The 27,483-nt window shown below is 59.6% G+C and overlaps 3 protein-coding genes across 5 annotated transcripts; 2 read left to right on the top strand and 1 right to left on the bottom strand.

Moving 5' to 3' along the window:
- Positions 1-76: 76 nt before the first annotated feature.
- CNPY3 (canopy FGF signaling regulator 3) lies at positions 77-6,065 on the top strand. 2 transcript variants are annotated; one of them, XM_055725341.1, is made up of 8 exons: positions 77-263; positions 386-697; positions 885-926; positions 4,093-4,216; positions 4,478-4,574; positions 5,027-5,149; positions 5,320-5,437; positions 5,559-6,065. In XM_055725341.1, the coding sequence occupies exons 1-8, from the start codon at positions 212-214 to the stop codon at positions 5,777-5,779; spliced, it is 1,089 nt and encodes a 362-aa protein (XP_055581316.1). In that variant the 5' UTR covers positions 77-211; the 3' UTR covers positions 5,780-6,065. The 2 variants fall into 2 exon arrangements, with proteins under 2 accessions (XP_055581316.1, XP_055581315.1); XM_055725340.1 differs by lacking the exons at positions 77-263; positions 386-697; positions 885-926 and adding an exon at positions 1,774-2,131.
- Positions 6,066-6,643: 578 nt separating this feature from the next.
- GNMT (glycine N-methyltransferase) lies at positions 6,644-8,953 on the top strand. Of its 2 annotated transcripts, none has more exons than XM_055725338.1 (6): positions 6,644-6,904; positions 7,024-7,151; positions 7,532-7,645; positions 8,144-8,286; positions 8,440-8,561; positions 8,645-8,953. In XM_055725338.1, the coding sequence occupies exons 1-6, from the start codon at positions 6,699-6,701 to the stop codon at positions 8,814-8,816; spliced, it is 885 nt and encodes a 294-aa protein (XP_055581313.1). In that variant the 5' UTR covers positions 6,644-6,698; the 3' UTR covers positions 8,817-8,953. The 2 variants fall into 2 exon arrangements, with proteins under 2 accessions (XP_055581313.1, XP_055581312.1); XM_055725337.1 differs by having other exon boundaries at positions 6,666-6,904; positions 8,419-8,561.
- Positions 8,954-10,275: 1,322 nt separating this feature from the next.
- On the bottom strand, positions 10,276-26,459 carry PEX6 (peroxisomal biogenesis factor 6). Its single transcript, XM_055725336.1, has 17 exons — positions 25,559-26,459; positions 25,009-25,169; positions 24,204-24,287; positions 22,743-22,845; positions 22,433-22,569; positions 22,238-22,349; positions 19,354-19,562; positions 18,577-18,769; positions 18,121-18,197; positions 17,880-18,012; positions 15,292-15,497; positions 15,140-15,201; positions 14,598-14,706; positions 13,297-13,413; positions 12,587-12,664; positions 11,260-11,399; positions 10,276-10,943 (listed from the first exon to the last, which is right to left on the bottom strand). Exons 1-17 carry the CDS (start codon positions 26,417-26,419, stop codon positions 10,807-10,809), a joined length of 2,919 nt encoding a protein of 972 aa, XP_055581311.1. The 5' UTR covers positions 26,420-26,459; the 3' UTR covers positions 10,276-10,806.
- Positions 26,460-27,483: the final 1,024 nt, after the last annotated feature.

Consider the following 27,483-nt stretch of genomic DNA (forward strand, 5'->3'; position numbering starts at 1 on the left):
TACCATTGCAGGGGAGGGCCGGTACCACTGCTGCTGGTGGGGGAGGCGGGCAGCGCCATTGCAGGGGAGCCGGGGGACAGCGGTGCCGCCGCCGGGGGAAGCGGGAGCTGCCAGGCTGAGGCAGCCCCACCGCGACACCAGGTGATGGGTGACGCAGCTGGCGGTGACGGTTGGGGCTGAGCCCTTGGCAGCCCCACAGGCAGTGGCTGCTATGGAGGTGACCTGGGTGCTGCTGGCTGCCGCACTGCTCCCACTGCTGCCCCGTGAGTACCCCCAGGAGGGACAAGGCCTAGGACAGGCGGGAGGGATGCAGGCCATCCAGCCTGGTGGCTGCATGTAGGACACGTTTGGGACACAGTGCCCCTAACCCCTGTTCCACTGCCAGCTGGCAGGGCCGCTGCGCCACTGCCCACCCTGGCCCCACCGCTGAGCATGGTGCTGGCTGGGCAGCGCCGGCAGCTGGTGGTCTGCGTGGTGAGTGACCTGGCCCCTGGCTTAGGGCACACCGTCTGGATCTCTGGCGGGAACGGCAGCGCCCTGCACTCCTTTGCCTATGGGGTCTCCCAGGAGGATGGTGGCACTGTGTGCACTGTCTCCCTCCTCCCCGATGACCTTCTGGATGAGGGGGATCTCTCCTGCCATGTGGGGCCCAATAGGACCGCCCCAGACCACAGCTCCAGCCCCATCCACATCACAGGTATGGCCCCCTGCCTGTCTATGCACTGGTGGCCCCCAAGGGTGGGGGCTCCAGGGCTGGTGGGGAGCAGGTGTGGGCCCCCCAGCACTGCCCCACAGGCAGGCACAGGAAGGGGTTTGCGTTTGGCCCCGCTGTACATCTGGCACTGACCTGCTGCTGCCTCCTCAGCCGTGCTCTCATCCCACAGGCAATGAGGCAGCAGCAGAGCCGTGTCCTGGTGGAATGGCAGGTGAGTCTCCAGGCCCTGCCACGGCAGGAGTGCTGGTGCCGGGGAGGAAACCTTGCTGGGCTGCTGGCAGGGGGCTGACTGGGGCCGTATCACAGTCGGGGTGGTCCCCACAGCATCGTGGGGCTGGCTAGGTGGGATGAAGCTCCATCTCAGTAGGGAAGGTGGGTCGGAGCCAGCCTGCTCTCAGGGTTAGCACAAGGGGGATGTGAGGGTGACAAAAACCCACAACGGACCCCCAGGGAGCCTGTCAGACCTGAAGTCTTGGAGTGCTTTCCCTGCGCTGGCCCTGTCACAGCCCCGGAGGGGACATGGGAACAACGGTGCACGGTGCGCCTGTGCCAAGTGTCACCTCGTCTATTCTGTTGCAGTGCCGCCAGCGCGCACCTCGGCAGCCCTGCTGGTGGCCACCCGGGTGGTGCTGCTGAAGGTCGCGCTCTGCGATGCCCTGCTCACCTCGGTCCTCCTCGCCCATTGCTGAGGGCCCAGGCGGAGGCGCGCCCCGAGGGGTGAGTCCCACTGGTGTGGCCGGGCAGCGCGGGGGGGCCCCGAGCAGTTCTGGAGGTGGGGGGGGAGCCCCCCAAGTGCTGGAGGGAGCGGGACCCTGTGTTGTTCAGGGGTGCAGGGAGTGAAGCCTGTGTGGGTGGGAAGGGAGGGCAGCTACAGCGACGGGTCTGGGGGTGGCGGGGACCCCGCATGGCCGGGGGGCCGGGGAGTAGCCCCAGCTACCTGGGTTAGGGAGGGGGCCCCGAGTTATCCGGGTGCGGGGCAGGGGACCCCAGCCACCTGAGGGTAAGGGCAGATCTCCGGATTTCCGGGGGGGGGAAAGTGTCGGGGACCCGGGAAGGGTCGGGGCGCGCCCGCCCCCCGGCCTGCGGACCGGGGCCACGCGCGCTCCCGCCTCCACCCACGTGGGGGCTCGGCGGGGCGGCCCGCGGGCCGTGCAACGGCGGCCGGGCAGGCGCTGGGATCGCTCGGGTTGGCTGGCGGCGGGCGGGCGAGGATTGGTCGAGCGGGCCACGCGCGCCGCTGCCATTGGCCGATGCCACGCGGTTGCTATGGTTGCCCGGCGGGGCGGGCGGGGCGCTCCCGGAAGCGTGGCCCCGGAAGCGGAGCCATGGCGGCGGCGGCGGCGCTGGTGCTACTGGCGGCGGCGCTGGCAGGAGGCGACGACTCGGACTGGGTGCGGCTGCCCAGCAAGTGCGAGGGTAAGCGGGGCCGGGGGGGGTCCCGGGAGCCCCGCTGGAGCGCCTGGGTTCGGTTTAGCGGCGGAATCCCGCCCGCCGGCTGCCCGGGTCGGGGGATTAGTGGTGCGGAGGCCCTGACGCTCGACTGCGGCCTGCCCCGCGGTAGGCCCGGCTATCCCCGGGCCCTGGAGAGTACAGGGGCGCCTGGCAGTGGCGGCTGCTGCTGTGTGTCTGGGTGGGAGCGGGTGCCCTGCGGTGCCCCGGCAGCGGAGCAGAGCCTCTGCAGCGTGTCCCTGCTGGTGGCTGGCTTCTGTCCCCTAGGTGAAAGGTTTAGGGGCGCCCCAGCAGTCGCTGCTGTTTCCAGTAGGCACGTTGCTTGGCGGGTCATCGCTGGGGCTGCTTGTCTCTGCTGCTCGCAGTTCAGCCCCAGTTGTACTTCCTCCCTGAGCAGCCACTTGATTCACAAGGATTCAAAGGCTTTGCAAGCAATCCAGGGCAGAGCTTTGCTGTCTGCCGTGGTTTCCTCTGTCTTTGCTGTGCAGGGACACATGGAGCTTGGCAGCAAAGAGAAAAGGAAGAAATGAAACTCTAGAGCTCTTTGCAAAGCTTTCCCTGCAGGGGAAGCAGCTCTGGAGACACTGCTGTCTGAGCTGTGCTGTGACACCTGCGTAACCTTGGAGAAGCACCATAGCGAGCACTGACCACGCACTGCTCCTCTTCCTGCCCAGGCTTGGAACCTGTGTCAGCACGCAGCGATAGCCATGGGCAGCATCTGGATAACCGGACCCAGCAGTGAGTGCTCCTGGTGTGTGTGGGGATGCTGCAGCAGGTGTGTGGAGAGAGACATTCTCGAGGCCCAAGTCCAGAGGGGCTGCAGGGAGCAGCACTCTTTCCACCTGAGAAATGGCTGCAGTCACCTCCAGCCCCTGGTGTCAGCAGAGAAAGGAAAGTGCAGGAGGTGCATGCAGGGCTTCTTGGCACACGCACAGCAGCCCTGGAAAAGCCACCTCACTCTCTTCCTGCCTGCAGCACATCGCTCTGTTCCTGCCATTGCCTGGGAGAAGATGCAGTGCTCGTCACTGTCAGACTGTTCCTGCTGGGGCCTGACCTTTCTCCCAAAGTGGGGCTTGAAGAAGAGATGGCTCCTAGCAAACAGGAGCCCACAGCACAGGACAAAGTTTTCTCCAGCCTACTGGGACCCTGGCTTCAGGGGAGGAAGGACCACATGCCTGGCTTCCATCCCTCCACATCTCCACTTGTAAACTCCTGAGACATTTCTCTTCTGCTCTATGTTTCTATAGCTCTGTTGGATCCTGTTACAGAAGGAATAAAGCTTTTGTTTCCTTTTAGTTTTCATAAAAGCAAACATGCGCTCTGTTGGTGCTGTAGTCTCTGCTGCAGGCAGTGCCCTGTGCAGCATTGCTGGGGCTGACAGCCTCTCATGTGGTGGCACAGTCTGTGGCCAGCATCTTGTCCTGTCACGTGGCTCGCTGAGCACTGCCAGCTGCTGGATCCCCAGCACAGCCCTCACGTCCCCAGGGCACTGGAGGGACTGGGATGGGTTGTGCTGGTGTCACAAGGCGGGGCTATGACCCACACTGGGGTTTGCATTGCAAAAAGGCCCCATGCTGTTCCAGGAGGGAAGGGAGCAACTTGTGGTGCAGAGGCCAGTGCTCTGGTGGCTGCGAACTGGGACTGCTGGGAAACATGCAGGCGCAGTCTGCCTTCTCAGCTGTGCCACAGCAGCTGGCTGTGTGGATGCTCTTACGCCATTGATAGGGGTGTTCCTTCTTCAGAGAATCTCCAGTGGAATTGGCTGAGCCATACCCAGTTATTTCTTTGAATAGCTGAGGCATCTGTTTCCTGCTCACGGTAGCTTGGGTGCACCCGACTCCTGGTGCTTGTTTCCACTGCTGTTCTGTGTCACGCTGCCCACCAGAGCGGTGAAAACCCCTGACCTGCCTGTGCTTTCCTTCCTGCAGTGTGCAAGTATGTGGCAGTGGAGCTGAAATCTGCTTTTGAGGAGACTGGCAAGACCAAGGAGGTGATTGACACCAAGTATGGCTTCCTGGATGGGAAGGGCTCTGCTGTGAAGTACACGCAGTCGTAAGTGAGGGGGGAACGCAGGGGCTGCTGTCACTGCCTGCGATCTGCAGGGCCGGGGGCTTCAGGAGCCTGCAGGCAGGCTGCACTGTGCACATCTCAGAAAATTAAACCGTGCCAGGGCTGGTGGGCTGGGCAGAGTGGGCAGCTGGGGGATGCCCCTTCCGCTTGGCAGCTGCAAAGGACTCCCCCTTCGCACTGGCTGGGCTGGGGCTACTCCTGGGGGGCTGTGCCGAGCCTGAGCCCTCTCTCCTCTCCGTGCAGGGACATCCGGTTAATCGAGGTGACGGAGAACATCTGCAAGCGCCTGTTGGATTACAACCTGCACAAAGAGAGGAGCGGCAGTAACAGATTTGCGAAGGTGAGGGCTGTCCTGCAGCCCCTTGCTCCCAAACCCTCCTCCCACCCCTGCACTGCAGGGGCACCGAGCTGGGCTTTGTTGCCCCATCCCCTGGATCCCCTGCCGGCACCTAGGGTGCAAGGCTGCATGTACCCCAGCACTGTCCCCCAGGCCAGGTGTGGGGTCCTGTCCTTCAGGGGGTGGGCAGGCCGCCACCCTCGCCTGCAGGGAGGCAGCCAGGGGCCATCTTGCCTGGCCCATGTCCCCCTGTTGTTTTTGGGACCGGGTGTGTAGAGGCGGACTGGCCGCCGTTTGAGCCCCATCCTGGTGATGCTGATGCCCTGGGGACCCTGACTGCAGCTGGTTTGCCTGTACCCATGTCCTTGGGCACGGTCATGTGGCTGGTGCCGGGAAGGGGCAGCTGGAGCCAGGTGGGGGGAGCGCTGCTTCACTGGGTGGCACCGCTCCCCCAGGGCATGTCAGAGACCTTCGAGACTCTGCACAACCTGGTGCACAAGGGCGTCAAGGTGGTGATGGACATTCCCTATGAGCTATGGAACGAGACCTCCGCTGAGGTGGCTGACCTCAAAAAGCAGGTACCCGGCATGGTGGGGTTGGCTTCCAGCGACCGTATGGGCTGGAGCACAGGGGAGAGAGCATCTGGGGGTGCACTGCCGGGAATGGGGGTGTCAGCAGGACCCGCTGCCGTGGCCCTGTCCTGCCCTGGCAGCACGTGGCCGGATCTAGGCTCTCGTCTTCATGCTAGTGCGACGTGCTGGTGGAGGAGTATGAAGACGTGATCGAGGATTGGTACAGGAACCACCAGACAGAGGATCTCTCACAGTTTCTCTGTGCCAACCACGTGCTAAAAGGGAAGGACACAAGTAAGTCCTGGCTGCTGCCAGGGGCAGTGCAGGTGTGCTAGGGAGTATGGGGGAGAGCCCCACCAGGGCAGGGGGAGCCCCACTTCTCCCTCAGGGCTCCCTCTGCCCCTCTCCTCCCCAGGCTGCCTCGCAGAGAAGTGGACAGGCAAGAAGGGTGACCTGGCAAGTGTGGGGGAGAAGCAGAGCAAGAAAAAGAGCAGGAAGAAGAAGAGCCGGAAGGATGAGAGCGAGGGGGCTGAAAGCAAGGGGGCTGCCAGCCTCCCGGCTGTGGGGGAGGCCCTGGAGGAGAGCGGGGTGCAGGAGGAGGCTCCGCTCACCCACAGCCCGGCCGATGAGCTGTAGGCACACAGCCCCAGCCCCCGGGGCTCTTACCCTGCTGGCACTGGCGGGGACCAAAGGAGAAGGGACTTGCAGCATGGGCGACATGGGGGAGGCTGGAGCTGACTTGCCAGCCTGGGTGCAACCCTCTGGGCAGGGGGGTGGCACGGAGCCCCCGGCCCAGCCCTGTGGCCTCTCTGCTGCAGCTCCAGGTGCAGTTGACCACAGGCACTGCCCCAGCGCTGGCTCCTCGTCCTGCCCGCGGTGCCTGCACCCTGCCACACTGTAAATAAAGACGTTTTCCCCAGAACCGCCGCTGCTGGCCCTGCTTCACCCGCCGTGCCAGGGCAGGGGCAGCTCCTGCTGCGGGCGGGGGCTCCGATACCACTCTCTGGCCCTGGCGGGGTGGTTGCTGTGGGACCCCGGCCCAGCTGATGCAGGGCCCTGGCCTGGCTGCCGTGGGACCCCACCCTGGCTGCTCGGGATCCCTGGAGAGCAGCTATTGCGGTACCCCAGCCCAGCTGCTGTGAGACCCCTGATGGGTTGCTGATGTGGCACCCCCAGCCCAGCGGGTGTGGGATGTATGGGGGCAGCAGCTGATGTGGGACCCCGGCCCAGCTGGCGTGAGACCCCCTAGAGAGTGATGTGGGACCCCAGCCCGGCTAGTGCGGGACTTGAGGGGGAGGGGCAGCTGATGCGGGACCCCTGATGGCCGCTGATGTGGGACCCTTGATGGGCTGCTGCTGCGGGACCCCGGGGGGCGGCCGAGCGGGCCCTGACCCGCGGGGGGCGTGGCGGGGGCGGTGATTGGCGGCGGCGCAGGGGGCTGGCGCGGCCAGGATTGGCGGGCGCCGGGGGCGGGGGGCGGGGGCGGGGCGGGGGGCGGGGCCCGGTGCAGTGGGGCCGGAGCGGGGCCGGGGCCGGGCCGGGGCCGCGCGGCGGGATGGTGGACAGCGTGTACCGGACGCGGTCGCTGGGGGTGGCGGCGGAGGGGCTGCCAGACCAGTACGCGGACGGGCGGGCGGCCCGCGTGTGGCAGCTGTACATCGGGGACACGCGGGGCCGCACGGCCGAGTACCGCAGCTGGCTCCTGGCGCTGCTCCGCCAGCACCGCTGCCGCTCCGTCCTCGACGTGGCCTGCGGCACCGGGTGAGGCCCCGCGCCCCGCGCCCGCCCGCCCCCCGGGGCCCCCCTGCCCCGCCCCGCCGCCCCCGGCCGCCCCCCTCGCCCCCCTCGCCCCCCGGCCCCGCTGACAGCCCTGTCCCCAGGGTGGACTCCATCATGCTGCTGGAGGAGGGCTTCCAGGTGACCAGCGTCGACGCCAGCGACAAGATGCTCAAGTACGCGCTGAAGGAGCGCTGGGAGCGGCGCAAGGAGGAGCCCTTCGACCGATGGGGTGCGGGGGCCGCGGGGGCCGGGAGGGGCGTGCAGACACCCACATCCCACCCTGGCGCGGGGAGGGGTCCCTGCCCCAGCCCCTCCCGGGGCCTTCGCCAGGTCCCCGGCATCTGTCCCCGGCCCCACGCGGTGCTCGGGCCCCTCGCTGGGTGCTGCCGGCTGGGTGGCCTCGCTGCAGGGACGGGCAGGGACCTGCCACTGCCGGCCGCTTGGCAAGCCCAGGCCACGGCCCTCGCCCGTCCACTGGCCCCAGGCCGGCTGCAGCACCCACAGGGGCCAAGGGAGGGCTGGGCTACGCTGGGGTGGGGGGCTGGCGCATGGCGGGGGCTGCTGAGCAGGTGGGGTGCCCCTGCCCTCACCCTCGCCCCCGTGCTGCAGTCATCGAGGAGGCCAACTGGCTCACACTGGAGAAGGACCTGGAGAAGCCGGGGGATGGGTTTGACGCGGTCATTTGCCTGGGCAACTCCTTCGCACACCTGCCTGACTTCAAAGGTGAGCTGTGGTGGGGGTGTGGGTACGTACGCACACGTAGAGACACAGCATCTTCCAGCAGGCTGAGGACGTGCCCTAACTCATGCCATAAGTGAGCAGGGCAGTTGGTTACACGCAGTGGAGCTGCTGTGTCATGCGTGTCTGCGGAGAGGCTCAGACTGTGCCCTGGTTTGTGGTGCGAGCGGGGCCACTGGGGCCGGTGGTGGTGGTGGAGCCGTGTGCGGCCGTATCACATCTCTGGCAAGGCTGGAGGCACACCCAGACTTGTGCCACAGGCCGGGCGGTGGGTTCCCCACGTGGCCTGCTCTGCCCCACTGAGGCTGAGAACGTGCCTGATCTCATACTATGGGTGGGGCTGTGGGTTCTCCAAGCCGAGACTGGGGCGGGGGGAATGGTGGGGGCAGCTCTGGGTGTGCATGCATGTGGGCAAGATGGGGCCCTGCAGGCTGTGCCACAGAGGCTGGCCAGTGCCTGGGGACGCCATGGTTTCCTCCCCAGGGGACCAGAGTGACCACAAGTTGGCCCTGAGGAACATTGCCAGCATGGTGCGGCCCGGGGGCGTCCTGGTCATCGACCACCGCAACTACGATCACATCCTGGCCACGGGCTGCGCACCACCTGGCAAGAACATCTACTACAAGGTGGGTGGCCGGCAGACCCTGCCCCATCCCATTCCCTTCTGCCCCAGCCCCCTGGCCCGGGGGGGGGCCTGGCAGGGGCAGGGAGCAGGGCTGTGCCCAGGCTGGGGGCCACTGAGTCCCTGCGGAACACAGACATCCTCCTGTGGTCCCCAGAGTGACTTGACCAAGGACATCACCACCTCGGTGCTGCTGGTGAACAACAAAGCACACATGGTGACCCTGGACTACACGGTGCAGGTCCCCCCTGCCGAAGCAGGGGCAGCCCCAGAGCTGAGGTGAGAGGGGCTGCGGGGGTGGCTCCTGGCACGGGGTGAGCACCTGGTGCCATGCCTCACTCACCGTCGTTGCCTCCTTGCAGCAAGTTTCGGCTCTCGTACTACCCGCACCGGCTGGAGGCCTTCACAGCCCTGCTGAAAGGCGCCTTCCAGGGGAAGTGCCAGCACAGCGTTCTGGGAGACTTCCAGCCTTACACGCCAGGGCAGGCCCACGTCCCCTGCTACTTCATCCACGTAGTGAAGAAGATGGCCTGAGGGGGCCACAGAGATGGGACTGTGGTGGCCAAGAGCTGCGAGCGGCTCTGGGGACAAGTGGGGGTGCTGGGGACATCGCCGAAAGGCACCTGGGAGCCCCCTCTCCTTGATTAAGAGCACTCATGAGAGCTACTGGAGCCAGTGTGTCCGTGTGTGAGCAGGGTATGGGGCGAGGGGGTGGCCACAAGCCGCTTCAGGGCTCCTGGGGAAGGAGGTGCCCAGCCTGGGGGAGCAATGGGGTGGGTGCAGGCACCATTTCACCCGCCAGCACCTCAGCTGCAGGTGCCAGTCATGCCTGGCAGGGGGTTCCTCTTAAAGCAGAGGCAAGGGTGGGCTGGCTCCCAGATGGCTTTACATCTCTGCTGGGCCTGCTGCAGCACTGCTCGCTGCGGGGTACTGCAACTGGTTTTCTCCCTTGCACCCTCCAACCATGCGCTGACCCCATGTTTTGATACTCCTCAGCCCCATCCAGGGGTACCCACACTCCCCACCAGAGCTCCCAGGGCGGGGAAGGCTCCAGTTTACCGCTGGCGCTTTTGCTGCAGCTCCCTCCTGGCCCGCCCTGAAGAGGTGGTGGCCAGATCCAGCAGTGTGCTGCGGTCAGGGCCAGTGCTGCCTCAACACGCACAGGTGCCCGAGCTGGAGCAACAGGGCCACAGGCATGCGGCACCTGGGCCTCGTGCATGGAATGCCAGCAGCTCCTGGGGAACCGGCCTGTCGGGGGGGGAAGCTCAGCATGGAGCTGGTCCTCAAAAGCCACCCTTGAGCTCAGGGACGCAACTGCCGCCAGTGGCCCCATGAGGGGGCGCAGGCACAGGCCCCCCAGCTTAACGGGGCTGCCCAGGAGCCACACCGGCAGCTGCGGGGAGCTGGCAGAGGCAGCTGCGCGCCACATGCGGCTCAAGTGCAGATTTATTTGGCATCTCGGCAAAGGCTGGGAAGCAAGGGACAGACGGTGGTGGTGGCAGCTGCCACAAGGCTGCAGCGGGAGGTGAGACAGGACTTCATGGTAGGAGTCTGGGCCAACTGGTGTTCAGCACAACGTAGTAGCTCTGGGCTGCTCCAGCCAAGGGTTGAGGATCTCCAAGGCTGGAGCCCACCCTCTTCCTGTGACAAGTTTTTCCCAGCGTCTGGGAATTCGGCAGCCATTCCCCTTGCTGCCACTTAGCCTGTTGCCCAGTGCCTCCAGGAAGAAACTGGGCTCCCTCTGCAGAGGGAGCTCAGCTCCCAGCTGAGCAAACCCTGCTCCCTCAGCCTCTTGTCATCCGCTCCAGGTCCAGCCACTCTGGCAGCCTTTGCCAGAGGATGGTGACCCCACTGGTTCATGGGTGCACTCCTCCCTCTACCTGCAGGACAATGGTCTCTCTGCAGCACTTAGCCTACCCGCAGGGCTCACAAGGGCCTTCCCAAGCCCACGGGCACCACCAGCAAGGAAAGATCCGAGGCCAGGCAGTGCGTATGTAGTACCAAAAGCCTGTATTTATTTGGAGAGACCACGCCGAGTCCAGGCCAGCTGCAGCAGTGGTGCCCTGCGTCCTGCTGCCCTCTGGCCAGCACCCCTTGCAGGCAGCTGACACCCCAACAAGCAACTGCTGCCAGCCCTACTCTTGCTGCCAAACTGGGTGCAGTTTGGGCCTTGCTCCCTCAAAAATGCTCTGTCACCTATGGAGATGTGCCTACATTGCCCGTAACTGTAAGACTCAGCTTCCCCCCCGCAGGGGAAGTCACCCTGATACACTCCACACAGCCACAAAGCACCCTGAGATGTGAGGGACCATCACAGAACCTCCCACGAGCCTGGCTGAGCAGAGCAGTGCTTACACGAGGCTTTGGCTTGAGAAACCGCACAACCACTTCTTCCACCCATGCCTGAAAGAAGGGGGCCCAGGAGACATCGGAGAGGAGCAGGCGGGTGCCTGTTTGTGCCTTTTCTCTCGCACCCCTTAACGCGCTGTCCCCATCACTCCAGCAGTCCCAGCCCTGCCGAGCGTTAGCAGGCAGCAAACTTCTGCTGGATGAGTCTGTACCTCAGCAGCTCCTGCTCAGAGACGGACGGCTGCAGCCTTGCAGCAGCCTGCAGGAAGTCTTCCATGGTCAGGACCAGAGCAGAGCTCTCAGTATCCAGCCCTGCATGAGAGAGGGAACAGGGAGAGCCTGAGAGCCAAGCACAAGGGCAACTGGCAAGACCCAACAGCCCCCTCTCCAGCCACTGGAGACTGGGAGGAAAACCTGTGTCCCTCACCCTGGGGCCAAGCACTGAACATGATCACAGCTGCAGACAGTGCCTGCCTGCCAGTAACCCAGAGTCCAGCCTTCAGACGGGGTCCCAAAGCAGCCAAGGCTCTGCTCACACAGCCCAGCTCCTGGTAGCAGCGACTCTCCTCCCTGCGCCTGTGCTGGGACACCCCAGCATGTGTGGGACAGGTAGGGGCCAGGCTCCTACCTTCCTCGATCCATTCCACCTTGCGTTTGACAGCACACATCATGGCATCTGAGCACAGGGAGTAGATGTCTGCTCCTGTCAGCTGAGCTGGGCATTTTTCTAGAATGGTGGTGAGATTCACAGAAGGATCCAAGTTAAACCTGCCAAGAGGAAAAACTGCAGGTGTAAAATCCACAATAAAAAGCAGACCAGGAGAGACATGGCAGCCAGCGTGACTGGGCAGGAGGAATCAGAGGCCCCATGTTTAGCTGCTTCTGGACAGTGCTCTGCATGCTAAAAAAAAAAAAATAATAAAAAAGGGATTGGTTTGTTTATTTTTTCAACGCAGTGACTTCTCTTTGAAACATCCCCACAGCAAGGTCCTCTCTCCTGCTAAGCAGGATCAAAGGCAACTTGAAGTTCTCACTCACAGAAATTAAGCACTCCACATGCCTGGGAACAGCCGACAGCCAGGGCTGGAAAAGAACATGTTTAATTACAGACAGTATAAACCACTGTAACACCAAACCATCCCATCAGAGCCACGCTGCAGACAGTGAGCCTCCTTCAGCACGAACAACAGCATGGTGCTGGAGGGCACGACTGCCAAGCCACACGGTGTGAAAAGATGCTCACAGCCAGCCCACGCCCTGGCCTCTCCTGCTAGCTTATCGTCAAAGGCAGCAGCAATCATGGCTATCCATGACAGATTCCCTGCAGAGGCAGAGTCACAGCTGCTCACCCAGCTGTGGTGGGTGGTACCTCTGCACCTCAGTTGCAGGGCTTGCTTTTCTGCCTCCAAAGACAGTTCAGGAGCCGGGGAAGCAGCCAAACCCTGCTGCTTGGTGATCCCACGCAACCAGCATTCGGACAGACACACAGAACACAGGCTGGACACCCCTCAGCATCATAAGAGGAGGGGCAGTGAGACGAATGGAGCTGCCTTCACCTTCAGACCTGCAAACAGCAGATGTGCAGGGGAACTCCTGCAGGAAGCAAACAGGAACTTCCTGCTATGTTGCTGCCCTGCAGTCTCATCACACTGTTAGGATCCAGCTGAGCTCCTCAAAAAAAGCATGTGGTATGGGGACTGGAGAACTCTGCCAACGCTTCTGCCTGGACAGCCAGCTGAGCTGCTCCCATCTTGTAGGAAAACCAGCCTCCAGCTGGAAGTTGATGGAAGTTGCCCATCCTCTTCCCCTATCTGCTGGCTGTGGCTCAGTGACTCAGGTGCTCCCCAGGGCCCAGACATGAAGCCAAGCTGGAGCACGCTATGCATCAACCCCAGGAAGGCTGTGACCCACTGGGTGGTGGCAGAAGGCTACTGTGAGAGCACAGGGTCACTCACTTCCTGGTGACGGCGCTCAGCACCTGCAGCTGCGACTCCCGGTCTTCATTTATGCCCACATAGACCAGCTTGTCAAACCTGTCAGCAGAGAGAAGAGACAGTGGAGAACAGGCCAAGACAAACCTGTCACTGGTGCTCAGCCCTGTGCACCAGAGACTGAAGAGTGGCCCTAGGGCAGCTCCTTTTGCTTCCGAGTTCGTGGATGATACAAAGCTTGAGGGGGCGAAGCAGTCAGTGCAGTGGAGGGCAGGGCTTCAGAGGGACCAGGGCAGGCAGGAGAAATACACCGACAGGAACCACGTGAGGTGCAGCAGCAGATACGAAGCCCTGCCCCAGGATGGGCAAGCTGCAGGCATGAGGACAGGCTGGGGGGCAGCTCTGAGGAACGTGCCCTGCTCTGAGGAACGTGCCCTGGGAGGCAAATTCTTCCCAACGGTTTGGTGCCACAGCAGGTCCCTTATTACCCTGCTGCACGGCTGGGGAGATAACCAGAGCGGCAGGGGATAACAAGCAGTGGCATCTTGAGCTGCTGCTACAGCCATAGGCACCGGCCTCCTCTTGGCTTCCTACTGCCCCCACAAGCCAGAGCCAGGGGGCTCTAGGAAATGTCTCTGTGCAGAGAACACGCTGAGGGCACAGTCAAGCTCATCACTGCCTGGGGGGGCTCGGGGGAACAACCCTGCAGGGAGGCAGGGCAGGATGCGACATACCTGCCCGGCCGGAGCAGAGCCAGGTCCAGGAGGTCAGGCCTGTTCGTAGCTCCGATGACAAACACCTCTCTGGTGGAATGAAGGCCATCAAGCTCAGCCAGGAGCTGTGAGACAACTCTGCGGGGAGTAAGACAGGACACTCACAACTAGGCCTTGGCAACTCACCCACTGCCACCCTCAGCTGCCAAACAAAAAGAGGAACCAGCAAGGCCACTGCCAGGTCCGTGTCTTGGGCTCCAGCTCACATTTCTCTTCCCTGAAGAGCCATCCAGCTCCTCCAGTTGAGCACAGCCAGTGAGCGCCTGAGCTCACTGCAAAGCAAGCGCAAACCCCCGGTACCAAGACAGCCCTTCGGGCCTGTGCCTGGCTCTAACCCGTTCAGGGCGGGCACACATGCTTATACTATCAGACAGCGGCAACACAGACCAAACACAGGCAGGCACGCAGGGCTGCAGCTCAGGTTCCCCACTCAGACACGCTGACTGGTCCCAACTCTCCCCGCTGTGTGGTTCTGCCCAGCAGGTTTTGCTGCCAGAATGCCCTGACCGGCCGTGCCAGGCCAGTGACACCACCAAACAGTCCTCAGGGCTGCGCACAGCATGTGTTGCAGATCTAGTCTGTGGCCACATGGCTTAGGCTGGTCTGGCAGCACAGTACGGCACAGACCTTCTGGAATGGCGGTATCTCTACCAGGTTCTGGGATCACCTGAGGTGACCAATGGGCACCATACCCAGCCCCTTCCAGAGCTGCTGGTTTGGGGTTGTGAAGATGGATGCCAGGGGCCCACGGTGTCATTGGAAAACTCTGCAAAATCCCTCATGGATGGAGAGGAACATTGGATGAGGACCATCAGCTCAGCAGAGGAGGCCTGGGGGAAATAACCTTGTTTCTGGGTAATTCCAAGCTGTACAGACTTTGCTTCTACAAGAGGCAGCTGAAAGGTTTCCCACCGCAGGGACACAGCAGCTAATGGGAGGAGCGCACAGTAGGGGTGTGAAGGATGACCTTGGAGAGGCCAAAGGGAGCAGCTGGCAGCCACAGAAGCAGCTGGAGGAGACTCTGTCTTAACCAAATGTTTGCACAACAAGCTTGGGCAATCGGGAATCTGCAGCAATGCAAACAGCAGTACTAATGTCCAGCGAGAGTGGACAGGCCATGCAGAGGAGCTGAAGGGAGCAGGGAGGGAAAAAGTAGAGAAAGATAGCTCAGATGGACTCTGCCTTGCAGGGCAATCCCATACATCCCCCTCCCATCTGCGGTGGGTACGCTGCTCTCCCATGAACACACAATACTCACTCACCTGTCCATGACACCCCCCGAATCTCCACTCCGCCCACGACTGGGGGCCAGGGAATCCAGCTCATCGAAGAAGATAATGCAGGGTGCAGCTGCCTTTGCTCTGGCAAACACTGGAAGGAGACAGCACAAAAGATGAGAAAGACCTGGCGGAGCAGTCAACAGCAACAGGACCCACTGTATCACCAGCAGGGAAGAGCTGCGGATAGAAACCAGCAGCTCACTGCCTCACCACCACCAACTTGCTCCTGCCCAAGGGGCTCAGTAGCAGTGGGGACAGGCAGCACCCAGCACAATGGGCCCTGAGGCTCAGCTGTGTCTCTGAGGGGCTATTGTCCCATCAGGAAAACCAGGGATAAGAGTGACAGGAGGGGAAGCTGCAGCACAGCAGGGAACAGACTGGGCATCGGAGACAGCTGGGTTCATGCCCTCACTGGCAGGTGTGGGTGGGAGTTGGGAAGAGGGGTTTAAGCACCACTTCTTTCCCTCCAGCACCACAGAAAAGCCCCATCTTCCCACATGCAGGAGCAGGATGCATCTCCTCACCATTACGCACGTTCTCTTCACTTTGCCCAATGTACATGTTGATAAGCTCTGGCCCTTTCACACTGTGGGGCAGGGAGAAGGAGCCAGTTAGAGGATGCCCATCTGCTGCCAGGATAATGTCAGTCCCATTACATGACCCCCCCACTCTTCACCTAAGGAATGTCATGGCACATGTGGTTGCCACGGCTTTTGCCAGCAAGGTCTTCCCTGTCCCTGGAGGCCCATACAACAGCAGACCAGAGCGGCACAGACCCAGTGACAACAGCTCCGGGTGCTCCAAGGGCAATTGGATAGTGTCCAGGATCTCTTTCTTTGCCTCCTGGAGCCCACCAACATCCTGCCAGGACACAGAGGGGATCTGCCAAGAGAGGAAGAATCCCCATCAGCACTTCTTCCTGAGTCCCGAGCACACCTTGGCAGCGCTTGCTCCAGTCATCAGTCCCTTGTGCTGTCAGCTGTGTCTGGCTATGCAGCAAGTCAGCACCACGCTGCACAGCCCAGCCACCCCAGTTGTGGGATCACCCAGCATCCACATTTCCCCTCTCCTGAGCTTTGTAACAGGGAAAATAAACTCCATGTGTCCCCAGGCAAGCTGCACTCACAGCATGCCACCTTGTCTCCAATCCTTCATTGCACCTCGTATCAGCAAAAATACCCTGGGAAAGTATCTGCCAGGGTTGCCTGCAGCTCTGCGGCGAGAGAGACCTGCTGTACGCAGCCCTTGGGATGCATGAGGGAAGGCAAGGGGAGGCAGCGGGAAGAAAAGAAAAAGAAACACAGACCCAGGGCACCTTCTGTCCCAGGGCAGTGAGGCTGTGCAAGGGCTTCACACCAGAGCAACAAAACCTGGCCTACTAGGACCTCTGTCACGTGAAGGATGCGAGAGAGACATCCTGGAGGACACTGTAAAGAAAACCAGCTGCTTTCGAAAAGGGGGATGCAAGAACAAAGTCCATGGATGCTTACACGAAATAGATAGGGATGGGGTCAACTGCAAACATGCAAAGGATCACTGCAAAAAGAGGAAAGGCAGCAAACTTGAGAAGGGTGAACTGTGCCGCTTTATGCTGAGCAAAACAATTTTGGAGGATGCTTCTGCTCAGCTCACAGCTTTAGAAATAACAGGAATGCCACAGTCTGCATGACGGATCCTCCTGAGCGCCAAAGCAGCTCTCCTGGGAGTGCACAGGGAAAGCAAAGCCCCAGAACACTTCCCCCCAGCTGCTGGCTGGCTGCAGAACAGGTGTCAGCACAAACCACGAGTTTAAAAATAGGCTAGAGCAAAATTCTTTCCCCCTCAGACAATTTAGCTCTCCTGCCTTTGCCACTTGAGATGATGTTATCTGATGCTATTTCTGCAGCTGTCCAAGCAAGTCCACCACCAGGAAAATCAGGTCAGACAAGAGAAGGATTTCCAGAAAAAAAGGCTTTTAAAGCAAAAGGCCACAGGCCCTCCTTCTTCAGTGCCAATGAATGGAAGAGTTGCCCTCTTCTCTGCACTCTTGCTTATACTGCCTCACTAGAAAAAGCCCTACAGACACTAGCACAGGAGCTGGAAAACTGCAGCAGGGTTGTTTTCAGGGGGGAACACTGTAAGTCTAGGACATGTTGCAGACACTGCTAGTAACTGGAGGTTTGAAATTAGTTCTTTCTAGGAGGCTCAGGCTACAACTGCAAAGAAATGCGTGACTAGCCATAACATGTAAGCACAGAATTTAAAGTTATGTGTGTTGAGAGTATTCAGGTTTGCTAATGGGCTTTCTGAACTGCAGCCAATTACTGAGAAATTGATAAAGGACTGTAAAATGCAAACAAAATTAGCTCCCATTCACACCACTCACTGCCGAGCATGCTCTGTGGTTACTATTCATCTTACAGCAAACTTGGCAAACGTGCCTCAGAGCAGAGCTCATTTCAGTCTCTAGTACATTTATGAATGAAGTCCTGGAGGAGCTCCTGGGTGATGACGCCAGCAAAGCGTCATCCTGCTAGGGCAGGACTGCAAGCGGGCAGCTGGGGAAAGCACCAGAGTAACTGCTCGGAGGCCAGCATTTCCTGCCCTGTGCCGAGCTCTGTCATTCGCACCCAAAGGCAGCGAGAAAAGGCTCCGATCACCTCACTTGGTCCTAACACCACGTTACCCAGCAAAAGCAGTCACCCCAAATGCTGTTTCCAGGGGTGACAAGCTGCCAGAGGCAGATCACGCCCCTCCCAAGAAGCTGAGTCTGCTGGCTTTCTCTGATACTCCATGCCCCTTTCCCTGAAGAACGCCCAAGCTCTTCAAGCTGCCCAGCTGTCAGAAAAACCAGTGCTGGCTCCAGCAGTATCCAAGGCCAGGGATCAAGTACAAGGCTTCTCACACATGAGGGGAAACTCTCCCGCACCAGTTTGTGCCCCAGCCTCTCTGTTCCCATATCCCATACGGCTAGAGAGAGCTCAGCAGGGCAGCCAGCCTGCAGTTGCCTTTGTCCCTCGAAAGGCTGAGCTGCACAGCTGGCACCCCCACGGCACTAGCCAGCTGAGCTCTCCAAATAGAGCAGCAAGGGCTTCCCTCACCAAATTCAAAGCCAAGAGGGTGAAAAGTGCTAGTGGGGGGAAAGTAAGAGGACTGTGTGGAAGGACACAGCGGGAAGTGATGTGCCAAAGCACAGCCCCCCCCATGTGGCAAGGTCCGAGAGAGGTATCTTGAGCCGCACAGCTCTGGAGAGCCAACCACCCTTCCCCTGCCCCAGCATCCTACCTTCGGGGCTCCCACTGCCTGTGAATGGGTGCTGTGCAGCTGGTCCAGCGCAACACTAAAATCCTCCTCAAGCACTGGGAACCCAGCAGTGCAAAAATCTCTCTCCACTTCCTCACTCAGTCCACCTGGGAAACTGGGAAAGGAAGAGAAGGGAAGGACTCAGGCTCTGCCCCACTCCCAGCATTACCAGGCTGGCTGCAGCCCCTGCCCACCCCACCTCCTGCCCTGTTGCCTGTGCTACCTCGAGGTCTGGATGCGGGTGCAAGCCGCCCGGCTGCTGTGGGATAACAAGGCACAGAAATCTCCCAGCACAAAACCCTGTGAATGCGGAAACAAACAGCATCAGTTCAGTCCCTGAACACAGCTCCAGCTAGGTCATAAAAGGTGTATGGGGAAAAATTCCTTGCAGAGCTGTTCTTTGCACGTCTGTGCCCTGGTTGAAGGCTTTAGCTTCTTTTTTTTTCTATTGGCTCTGTCTTCCAGCGGAGCTAAGCATCAGCCAATGCCTCTGCAAAAGCTGTGCAGTCCTTAGGCACTAGAAACCTGCAGTTAAAGCTGACATCTGAGGACCAGGGTCAACCACTGAAGAAGTGGACTGGGCTGTGGGAATTGCTCCCTTTCTCCATGGCCAGGTGGAGGAGGCTGGCCCAGCACTCCCAGCCAGCCCATCTCCACATGCTGCTGTGGTTTCACTCACTGCAGTCCTGCGGGCCAGCTTGGATAGGCTCACTTCTTTGCCCAGAGGCATACTGGCTGTCAGCATGCTCAGCATCAACCTCCTCTGCTCTTCTGACAGGGCTTCCATTTTCACTTCGTGAAGGAAAGCAGTCTGCACATCTGTAGGAACATCCTGGGGCTTGCAGGTTGTGCCGATCACTAGGACAGGGCAGCTGTTGAGAAAAGCGGGACAGTGCATGGTCTCAGCTCTATGGAAACTCCCCTCTTACACTGCCATCACTAACAAGTTGCTCCCCAACAGCTAGCCTTTCCTCCAAGAAACACACAGATACTGGCCAAGGTGTCTTGCAGCCACACACCTCCACCTTGCCACTGAACTGCTTTCGGTGCTCTGTGTCGAAGTCAAGAGCCTTCAAGTCACATCTTCACTTGATAACTCCCTTCTGCACCCTGCTACCAGTCATCAGCCTCAAGATCCTCCTGGGCCCCCAGCTCCCTTGCAGGGTTGCTGTGACCTTTGGTGTGCCTCACAGCAAACATGATGGGTTTGTGCATCTGAACAACTCAGAAACCAGCTTCAGACAACAAACCTCCATGACAACCTCTGCCACTAAGCTGAAAGAACAAGGGTCCTCTGAAGTAAACAAAGCAAAACTGGGAAAGAGTCCACCAGATTAAAAATAAAACCAGGCACATTAACAATCAGTCACCTTGATGTAACAGTGACTGCTGCCCTAGGAATGCCAGAAGCAAACCATCACCTTGGATGCCTACAGAAAACCTGCTGGGTCCATACCTCAGTGCTGGGTCTCTGTCCAGGAGCAGCTGTCTCAGAGTAGTGGTGACCCTGGCATCCTCTACTAGCCTGTCCCGGTCTTTGCCAAGCACCTCAATGTCTTTCAGCAGAAGCACGCATGGATGATACTGCTGGGCCTGGGCGAAGGCCATCTGTACTTTCTCCTCTGTGGCTCCACTGGTGTCACTGCACAAACTAACGCAATCAACCTGCGAGACAGACCACACAACACACAGTCTGTGGTGGTTGCAACACGCACAGCTGGGGGGATCTAGGACAACGTTCACTTCCACAAAGCTTTCCAAGGACAATTCACAGCTGGAAGGAGATATAAGTGGATGTTTCCCAGAGACACATTCAGGACATATTCAAAATAGACACATTCAGGACTCTCCAACGTGGAAAAATGGCTGTTTCTTGCTTCTCTACAGGAGGTGAGGGGCGCAGGAGGGTCTAGTCTGACAAAGGTGAGGCCAACGGACCAGAGAAATCGATACAGCATGTGTCACGGCTCAGCAACCTAAGCTGGAAGGGATGGAGGAGTCATGGAAGTGGCCAAGACAGGGAGAACAGTGTCTCAGTGCAACAGTGCAAAGAGCAGAGGGGGAGGCTCAGGAAACTGTTCAACCCAGTGCTGCACAGGCTCAAAGTGCAGGAGGAAGGTAGAAGGTATGGGGCGGGGCGGGGGGGAAGTTAGGGGTGGCTAGAGGCCCAGACACTGTTTACAAAGCAAACAAGTCATCCAAAAGGGAGAGGTGACTGGTGAGGCTTGAACACTGCTGGAAATGGGCAGTGCTGCCTCCTGCTGCTGCGAGGTCACATAGGGAGAGCCAAACCATCACTGGGATTCCCTGGGCCTCATTCTTGCAAAGGGTAGCCTGGAGCAGGGAGAATGTCTCAAGAGTTGATGTAAAGGGTAAGGATGGGGAAGCAGAGCAGAGGAACTCCTGTGCTCTGTGTACTACAGAAAAAAACCCAGGAGTTGTGGTTCTGGCAGGCACAGCCAAACGGCAGCAGTATCTGTATGCAAGTACAGAAGGGCAGAGAGAAAAGATAAAAAACTGCTGATCGTCAAGTGCTGGAGATTACGGTACGGAAGATACACTGTGTCCTGGTAGAAAAGCAGGCAGAACAGCCAGAGGAAGGGAAGAGAAGGTGCAACAGTAACATAAGCACGGCACTAAGTGAGAAAAGGAGGGTGTAAGAGCTGGCATAGGAGAAAAAGCAAATACCTCCGGCTTCAGTAGTAAGAGCGTTAGTCTTAAAAAGCAGCACCCAAACTAAAACGAGAGCTGCAGCTTTGCGCATCACACTAGAACCTGAGGCCACCTGCCAGGACGTGGCAGAGCCACAGTGCACCCAAACATATCCTGTACATGGATCTGAAGATGCTGTGAAGTCTCTGCAATCTTGTACTGGATCCCCAGAGCTAAGGCACATCTGCAGAAGAGTAAGAGCTCAGCACCACTAAGGATCATGTCCAAATGAGCTGCACAGCAGCTGCTCAAGGCTCTATCCACCTCCCCCACTGACCCACTGTTACGGTTTTACTTGGCTAGAAAAGAACAGTTAAAAGAGACTGATGTCAACTTAGCAGGACCCAACTTCTAAACAGAAGAAAACCCACATATCCAAAATGCTTAGCTTCTTTTCTACAAGTTTACTCTAAAAATATCCACAAAAAAAGAGCAAGCCTACATTTTCCTTCCACAAAAAGGAACCTTCTGGCTCTCTTCATCTTCCTTCTTCCAAGTCTTTCCGTTTCAGAAACCCTCTGGAAGTCATCCCAGATTGTGCCAACTCTAACCTTCACTCTAACCTCCTACAGGCTGGTGCCCCTTGAAGAATGCCTCTTGTTTTCAGCAACTGCCCTTTCCCTGCTGTTCATCTGTTTTGTCTTCCATTTACTTTTCTCAAGCCCATTCCAATACAGTCTGCACAGTGGCCTCACGGTGTGGCATGGCATCCCTCATTCACCTCCACAGCAGGTGTAACACTTCCTTACCTTGGCTGATTCTTTCTAAAGAAACATTGTTTTGATGTTGCTCCCCTTTCAGGAGCCAAGCACTGCTATGGAAGATCTGGGGGCTTTTTTGCTCTTGGGAGGGTGGTGAATGTGAACACAGTTACAGGGCAGCTCTTCTACAGGCCGTGAGATATTGAACCAGATCTGGCACACATACTGTTATCAAACCCAGGGCTGCGTTTCTTTTCTAGGCCCCTCACCCAGCTGGAAAAGATCTCAGCATCATCTCTGCCTCACTTTCTAACATGCCTTTTGCCTAGCCTATGCAGGGGCAACTGAAAACACCCATTGCCACCACAGTTCTTGCCTTCATCACCCCTTTTCAGTTACTGCCAAGCTCTGTGGTATAGCATCAACTCAATGCCCTATCAACTGACAGCAAGTCAGTCTGATAAAATACCACCATGTATTGCAGGTATTGGTAAAGTTCAGCAGGATGACAGCAATAATAGCAAGAATCAGTAAAGAAAGGTACAAATGCACACACACCCCTGGGCCAAGAGATCTCTAAATTACTGATTACAGAGCAGTGGAGAGTACATGCCAGAGGAAACATCTCTTCATGCTTGTGCTCCTGACCATCTGCTACCAGCCAGTTTCAGACATGGGGCTAGATGGACCTTTAGGCTGATCCAAACGGTTGCTCTGAGGTTCGGCCCACCAGCAGTCATAATCCACAGCAGAGCTAAGCTCAGCATACTCGCACTCCTTTTTTCTGCACATGCGCATGGGAGCAGCTTCTGGGTAGGCTCGTGTCACAGTTGCAGCAGGGGTGTGGGTATGGCTACCTTAAAGAACATCTCCATAATTCTTTCTATGTTATAAATCTGCCAATCAACTGACCGCAGAAGGAATTACCTTGAAAAGGTGGAGGTTGAGGCAGCTGCACACAGCTCTGACAACCACCAGCTTCCCACTGCCACTTGGCCCTGAGAGGAGTATGCTGCCGGCCCCGCTCAGTGCACCTGCCCTGTAACACAGAGGCAGTTCTTCCACTGACTGGGGAGCAGGGTTCCAGCTCGCCTCGGCTTGCTAGAAGGAATTCTGGCTCACCGACTGGTCAGGTGAGGCCGAAGAGCTTCACAGAGCTGCTTCACGACATCAGAAAGTCCAGCAGGAGACAAACTGCTCCAGAACTCATGGCTGTTATAGGCTGGGGCAGATGGAACGGTGCTGTTTGTTGAACCCACCTGTGAGGAAAGGAAAAATAGAGCTCTGTGGAACACCACCTGAGAAAAGACAGGTACCAAGTGTCAAAGTCTGTCCTGAAATGCCAGGCCTCCACAGGCCCCTTCGTCACCCACAGCACAACCTCAGCCTTGGATCTCATGTACACCCTCCCTGCTCTCCATTGAGACCTTACCAGATAGAGAGAGGTGTTCTGGGTGTCCACCAGATAACCCTCCGACTGCTCGCCTTCCACCATGCCTAAAACCTTCCTCACTTTGAAGTAAAGCTCTGGCCACCTAAGGGAAAAAACAAGCAGTCTAAATTGCTGCATCAAGATCTTGGAAGGCAGGAACACCACAGTTGTCAACAAAACAACAGCTGAATGGCACAGGTAAGCAGAGATACTCTTGCCCTCTCCCAGGCCCCACATGGATCCTTTATGGATCCTGCTCTGCTGTCTGGCCAGGCAGACCAACAGGACTGTCAACAGTTACAGCTTCTGCTAGTGGCTTCAGTTTGCAAGACTGCAGCTGTACTAACCTTATTTCACCTATCCAGGAGCTCAAGCCATTCCTTTTTGTGCCATTGCTTCTCTCACAACAACTCCGCAGAGATTCACCTGCAGTGTGTAAAATCTTACGGCACAGAGTCCTCTAAGCTGCAGACAAGCACTCACCCAAAAACCACAAGGGCCTTACAAGCACCCTGCCCTGAACATCCCACAGGAAAAACACATCCACATTGATATCCCACTGGACAGATTAAGGGATCTGCAGAGGTTTCCTCCAGGATTTTCTCCACCCTGAGTAATTCTATCACTTGCACCCCAACACAGTTCCAAGCTCTTTAGGTCCCATGAACTCTGCTATCTTCTCTGGCTTGCCCCATGGCTAATATGTAACAGAAGCTTCCACAACAGAAGACTTGTGCTTCCTGCCTCCCTCTGAGGAACAGCCTAGAAAATGCTCATCACAGCAGTGCTATAAAACTACTGAATTTTAAAATACATAGCGGAGCTGGGTAGTGTTACAACATGTCACTGGTACAGCCCAGATGAATGATTCAAGGCAATTATTCACAGAACATGCATCAGTTACCCAAGGCAGCCCCCTTTCTGACACAGATGAAGCATTTACATTGCCACCAGCCAAAACCCACCGAAAGCACCCCTATCCTGACAGAGTGCTGACTTGCACTTAGCACTGAACTGTTTCAAAGCCATATGAGCAAAACCAAGAAAGGCAGAATTGGCAGCCAAACAGAAAGTTATCCTAAGGTGAACTGTAAGAGGTTATATTCACACTTTGTTGTCTGTCACCCGTTTACAAGCCCAGCTTCCACTTTGCTTTCTTTATGTAGCACTGGCTGTCCTCGTGTGACCCCTTCCTCTTTAGTCTTTTTCCTCATCAGTTTCTCTCTTTTTCCTTCCTTCCCTCCATGACTATTCAAATGAGCTAAGGGAGGCCTCCCTCTTAGCTGCAGCCTTCCATAATCCAACAAAAGCATTTCCCTCTTCCCCCTAAAGAAAGAGGCAGATAAACTCTGAAATCCAGGGACAGATCAGAATGGAACGAACTGTCTCATTTCAAGAGAGTTGGTGTCAGAAAAGTATCTTCTCTCTTGCAGTACCGGTGTCACAGAGGTTGCCACCTACCTTAGGAATTTGTCTGCATTTACTTCTAAAAACTCGGCATATCCAAATGTTGGAACACACAGGATGTCTCCCTCCTGGACAAGCCTACAAAAAAAAAAAAAAAAAAGCAGGGAGTTTCAGCAGTGACAGAGAGTAAATCCTGGTTGTGTGTTTTCCCTGCCCCATATCACAACTGTTTTTACAGAAAATAATGCAGCTATTCGTACCAACTCATTCCTTTCCTGTAAATAAAACTATAAATAGCCACTGAAAGTTTAAGCACACACTGGGTACGAGTAGGTGCATCCAGACTATTAAGAGGAACCTTTTGGGAAGGGTACAGAAGATGAGTGCCATTTAAGAGTGCCTCTTCCAGACAAAATAGCCTCCTTATCCCCGGAACAGGTGAGTATAATTCCAGCAGAAAGCCTCAGCAGCAGGATGAAAGAGGCTTGGGGGCAGGTGTTGTGCGGGAGGATGGCAACACATCCCGTCTCCCGATTACTCCATTCGAGGCTGAAAAGCAGGGTTACAAACGTGCCCCAGAACGGAGGTTTGCGGGCAGCACCTGGGAGCCCACAGTCCTCAGCCAGAGGCAGATCCACTTTGTGGTAGATCATGAGGAAGGAGACTTGAAGACAACTCTGGAAGGACAGGACAGGAGGCGCCGTGTGCCAGCGAAGCATGCCCACGAGGAGATAGCACAAGGGGACACCGTCAGCCTACTAAGCATCCACAGCGAGGTGCTGAGGGGGTGCGCCAGCAGCATGCCTCGGGCCTGGCACCACCAGCGCACCCCAGGGCCCCACAACACTGGGCAGCTCACCGCGGCGTCTCAAAGTGCTTGGAGAGGACACCATCGTAGCCCCCTCGGGTGCTGTAGGCTGGCGAGCGGACCATTTCCAGGCACAGCTCCTTGGCGAAGGGCGGCACGGCCAGCACGGAGCGGCTGCCCTTCCCATCCGCTGCCCCGGCCCTTTCGTACCTCTGTGGGGGGAGAGGGCCCAGCGTCACGCTCCACCAGACTGGCCCCTGGCCCCCAGCCCCCCGGCCCCGGCTCACCCCGGCCCCCAAGGCCCAACTCACCTTGGCCCCAGCCCACCACGGCCTGGCCCCGGCCCCAGCCCCCAGGCTCTCAGCTCACCCCGGCCCTCAGCCCCCAGCCCCCCAGGCACAGCTCACCCCGGCCCAACCCCGACCCCAGCTCCCGAGCCCCCAGCCTGGCTAGACCGCCGGCCTCCCGGCCCCAGCCCCCGGCCCCGGCTCACCGCCCCCCGGGCCCGGCCCACCTCGCCCCCCGCCCCCCACCCACGGGCCCGGCTCACCCCGGCCCCCAGCCCCCTGGGCCCACCCCAAGCCCCCCGGCCCCGGCTCACCCGCAGGCGGAGCAGCGCAGCAGCGGCGGGGTCGCAGCCTAGGTTGAAGGCCAGGGCGGGGGCCAGCAGGGCGGCGCCGTCGGGCAGGCCGCGGCGGGCGGCCCGCGGGAACTCCCAGGCGGGCGGGCGGGCCAGCAACGCCGCCAGGTGCTCGCGGTCCGCCCCCTCGGCGCCCACCCGCACCCACTCCCCCTGGAACAGCCCCACCGCCAGCAGCCCCCGCCGGCTCACCCACACCTCCGCCCCGCCGCCCGGCCCGCCGCCGGGAACCGCCCGCAGCCGCGGGGCCGCCGCCGCCTCCCGCCCGGGCCCGGCGGCGGCGAAGCGGGAGACGAGGGGCGGCGCGGCGGGGCGCCGACAGGGGGCGCCGGCGGGCGGCGGGGGGGCGAGCGCCGTGCGCGTGCCGCTACCCAGCAGCCCCTGCAGCGCGGGCCGCGCCTCCAGCACCAGCGGGCCCGGGCCTGGGCCCGGCCCCGGCAGCGCCTCGCCCCGCCGCGCCAGCACCGCGCCGCCCGCCGGCCTCGCCGCCCGCCCCGCCGAGCCCAGCAGCACCCAGGCCAGGGCCGGCGGGCGGCGCACGGGCCATACGGCCACCCGCCGGCCGGCCGCCAGCCCCAGACGCCGCAGCAGCGCCCCGCGCAGCCACAGCTCCGCTCCCCGCCGCCCGCCGCCCTCCAGCGCCACGGCGCTCAGCAGCACGGCCTGCGCCCCGCCGCGCCCCGCCGGCCGCACCGCCAGCACCAGCCCGCCGCCCCGCCCGCGCAGCGCCGCGCACAGCGGCGGCGGCGCCAGTAGCAGCGCGGTGCCGGGCGCTAGCTCCGCCGGCGGGGCGTCCAGCGGCCGCAGCACCGCCACCGCCATGGGGCCGCGGGGGCGGGCCCGCCCGCCACCGCTGAGGGGCGCGGCTAGAGTGGCCGCGGCGCGCAGGCTCCGCCACGGCCTGCGAGCGGCGGCGCAGAGCGGCCCCGGGCGGCCGGGGAGCGTAGGGCGGGTGTGCAGCAGCGGCTTACCCCGCAGCGGCGGCACCGCGGGCCACGGGCAGCTCCGGGCCACGGGCAACGGGCAGCTCGCCCGGCGGCTCGGGGGGCCTCGCCTCGGGCAGGGTCTGCGCCAGGCCCCGCTGCCCCGGCGCTCCCCGGACCCAGGCCCTGCTCCCCGGGCCCTGGCGCCACGGCTGCAGAAGGTGGGAAAGGGGGGGAATGGGGCCAAAAATGGCAGGTGAGGCCTTTGCTGCCCAGCCCTCCCTGAGCCTCACGCCGGCTGAACATGGAATGAGAGGGAAATGGTGCACACCCAGAGCAAAACGGGTTGTCCTTGCCAGTGCCAACCTGGTGAGATTTTGTGGGCTGAAGACATGCGCTTGATTTGTAAGAACGTGCTTGGTCTTAGTGCTGGACTAACCTTGAGAAGGAGCAGCCAGGAGGAATTCAGAGCCTCTCATCCGCGCCTGTGTCCTCTGCCAGAAGCTGGCTCACTCTGGGGAAGGGGCTGCTCGTTGTACCGAGCATCTGTTGGCAGTCTGAGAAGCAAGTAATGAAAAACAACCCCCCGCAGGATTCTTTAATTCCGCCTCCAGGCATCCCTGCGTGTCGGCACACAGATGAACAGGGCTCTGCTGGACTGGGGGGAAGGAGTGAGGCTTCTTTCTGGTTAGCGCTCCAGCCGGGCTTGTGTCCCAGCGCCTGGCTCCGCACGAGGGAGCACTTTACAAAATGTTCATACTTGCTTCCTAACCTCCCAGTCTGAAAATCCAGCCGGCCGCTTGGGAGCATCAGCCGAGACAAAATGCCAGTTAGAAAGTTGTATTAAGAAGCTGTACAGAAATGGCACCCTGAAAATGCTTCTGCAGATGCAGCCCTGCATTTGCATTCTCTCTTCCAGCCTGCTCTGGGCCCATCACCAGGGCACCCCCACCACCCACTTGC

The sequence above is a fragment of the Falco cherrug genome, chromosome 13 (genome assembly GCF_023634085.1).
Source record: "Falco cherrug isolate bFalChe1 chromosome 13, bFalChe1.pri, whole genome shotgun sequence".
In the NCBI taxonomy this organism is placed as follows: Eukaryota; Metazoa; Chordata; class Aves; order Falconiformes; family Falconidae; genus Falco; species Falco cherrug.

Bases quoted from the DNA above. Each gene is read 5' to 3' on its own strand.
- PEX6 (XM_055725336.1), bottom strand. From the start codon at position 26,419: ATGGCGGTGGCGGTGCTGCGGCCGCTGGACGCCCCGCCGGCGGAGCTA. The intron at 19,563-22,237 runs GTAATTCCTTCT...TCTGTCTCGCAG, and splicing joins TCAACCTCCACCTTTTCAAG to GTTGATTGCGTTAGTTTGTG. The intron at 18,198-18,576 runs GTGAGTGAAACC...CCGCATTCACAG, and splicing joins AGCTGGCCCGCAGGACTGCA to GGTTTTGTGCTGGGAGATTT.
- GNMT (XM_055725337.1), top strand. From the start codon at position 6,699: ATGGTGGACAGCGTGTACCGGACGCGGTCGCTGGGGGTGGCGGCGGAG. The intron at 6,905-7,023 runs GTGAGGCCCCGC...CCCTGTCCCCAG, and splicing joins GACGTGGCCTGCGGCACCGG to GGTGGACTCCATCATGCTGC. The intron at 7,646-8,143 runs GTGAGCTGTGGT...TTTCCTCCCCAG, and splicing joins ACACCTGCCTGACTTCAAAG to GGGACCAGAGTGACCACAAG.
- CNPY3 (XM_055725341.1), top strand. From the start codon at position 212: ATGGAGGTGACCTGGGTGCTGCTGGCTGCCGCACTGCTCCCACTGCTG. The intron at 927-4,092 runs GTGAGTCTCCAG...TCCTTCCTGCAG, and splicing joins GTGTCCTGGTGGAATGGCAG to TGTGCAAGTATGTGGCAGTG. The intron at 4,575-5,026 runs GTGAGGGCTGTC...CCGCTCCCCCAG, and splicing joins GCAGTAACAGATTTGCGAAG to GGCATGTCAGAGACCTTCGA.